The sequence below is a fragment of the Lepus europaeus genome, chromosome 21 (genome assembly GCF_033115175.1).
Source record: "Lepus europaeus isolate LE1 chromosome 21, mLepTim1.pri, whole genome shotgun sequence".
Classification (NCBI taxonomy): Eukaryota; Metazoa; Chordata; class Mammalia; order Lagomorpha; family Leporidae; genus Lepus; species Lepus europaeus.
In genome coordinates this window covers 26,357,200-26,359,038 of record NC_084847.1, presented here as the reverse complement: position 1 = coordinate 26,359,038, position 1,839 = coordinate 26,357,200, and the positions used below count along the sequence as shown (strand labels likewise).

Genomic DNA, 1,839 nt, shown 5'->3' with positions numbered 1-1,839 from the left:
TGAAGCTTGAAAGCTGGAGTCTGACAACAGTCTCCTGAATAGAAGAGAATTCACAAAATAAATATCTGGGATGGAAACTATAACTAAGAGAGATTTAGTTTCATTGTGAAGATAGGGAGTTAGAAAGCAAGTTTCTGATAGGCAGAATAATGCCATCTGATGATATGAGATACTGTTTTTGTTTGCTTTTCAGACATGCATGTGTTTCTTCCCTGGTTAAGATGAGCCCAATGTCTGCTTACATTGCTGTTTATAAATGCATTCTTTATCAAGCTGGTATTGGAATCTCAGCCAACATCTTCCTCTTCCTCTCTCATATCCTCTCAATCCTTCTGAATCACCGGCCTAAGCCCACTGACCTGACCACCTGTCATCTGGCCTTAGCCCACATTGCTTTGCTTACTACTATGCTGTTTTTGCACTCTCCAGACCTATTTGAGTCATTGAATGTAGGGAATGACTTCAAGTGTAAGGCTTTGTTCTACGTAAACAGAGTGATGAAGGGCCTCTCCATCTGCACCACCTGCCTCATGAGCATCATCCAGGCCATCACCATCAGTCCTGGCACCTCCCGGTTGGCACAGTTTAAATATAAATGCACACATTTCATCTTCTACTTATTTTTCTTCATATGGTTAGTCTGTTTGTCTTTCAGCACTACCACAATCTTCCACACTGTGGCATCTTCCAATGTGACTCAGACCAATCTGATGGCTATCACTAAATACTGCTCATTTTCCCCCATAATGCCTGGCATCATGGGATTGATGTTCACCCTGACAACATCCAGGGACGTCTTCCTTGTGGGAGTCATGCTGCTCTCAAGTGTGTACATGGTGATCCTCTTACTTAGGCATCAGAGGAGGTCCCAGCACCTTCACAGCACCAGCCTCTCCCCAAGATCCTCCCCAGAGAAAAGGGCCACCCAGACCATCCTGCTGCTGGTGACTTTCTTTGTGGTCATGTACTGGGTGGACTTCATCATCTCATCCTCCTCCCTGATACTGTGGACTTACGACTCAGTTATCGTGGGTGTCCAGAGTATTCTGGTCCATGTCTATGCCACTGTCAGTCCATTGGTGCTTCTCACTTCTGATAAGAGGATATTCATTGTTTTGCACAATATGTCCTGGAAAAGGTTTTGATATTAACGAATGGATGACAAAAATGGTTGTCTTTCACTGGGCATGTTGTTCAGCAGTTAAGGTACCACTTGGGATGCCCACATCCCATATTGGAGTGTCCAGGTTTGAATTCTGCCTCTGTTTCTGTCCCAGATTATTGTTAGTGCACACTGTATTTGGCAGCATGTGCTTGCTCAAGTACTTGGGTTCCTGTCAGCCACATGGGAGTGACAGATGGAGTTCCAGAATCTTGGCTTTTGGCTGGCCTAACCCTGGCTGTGCACATCAACAATGAACCAGTAAATTTATGATTATGTATCTATTTATCATCTATCTCTCTATCTACCTATCATCTATCTTCTCTCTGATATTAAAGAAAATTCAAATAAATAATTTAAGTGTCTTACAATAGATGTTTCTGAGAATATATAAATTATTCTATTACATTAGGTTTCTATCTGATTAATTCCATTTTATTCCTTATTCCATTATATTTTTCTTTTATCTAAGTGCTTTGAGAACCATTTTGTCCAGAATTTAAATTTCTTTAATTTAACATCCAGCATGTTTTAAGATTTCCATACATTTACAAGTTGCGTTTTATTCATTCTGATTTCAGAAAATCAGACAGGAAAGTTTTTCTTTCTTCTTAAATGAATTTCTTAGATATATTTGATGGCAATCAAATTTTTCATGACCTACTTTGGAAAATATT

The 1,839-nt window shown here is 40.2% G+C and overlaps 1 protein-coding gene across 1 annotated transcript; it reads left to right on the top strand.

Moving 5' to 3' along the window:
• The first annotated feature begins 230 nt into the window (after window positions 1-230).
• On the top strand, window positions 231-1,145 carry LOC133750481 (vomeronasal type-1 receptor 90-like). Its single transcript, XM_062180079.1, has one exon. It carries the CDS (start codon window positions 231-233, stop codon window positions 1,143-1,145), a length of 915 nt encoding a protein of 304 aa, XP_062036063.1.
• Window positions 1,146-1,839: the final 694 nt, after the last annotated feature.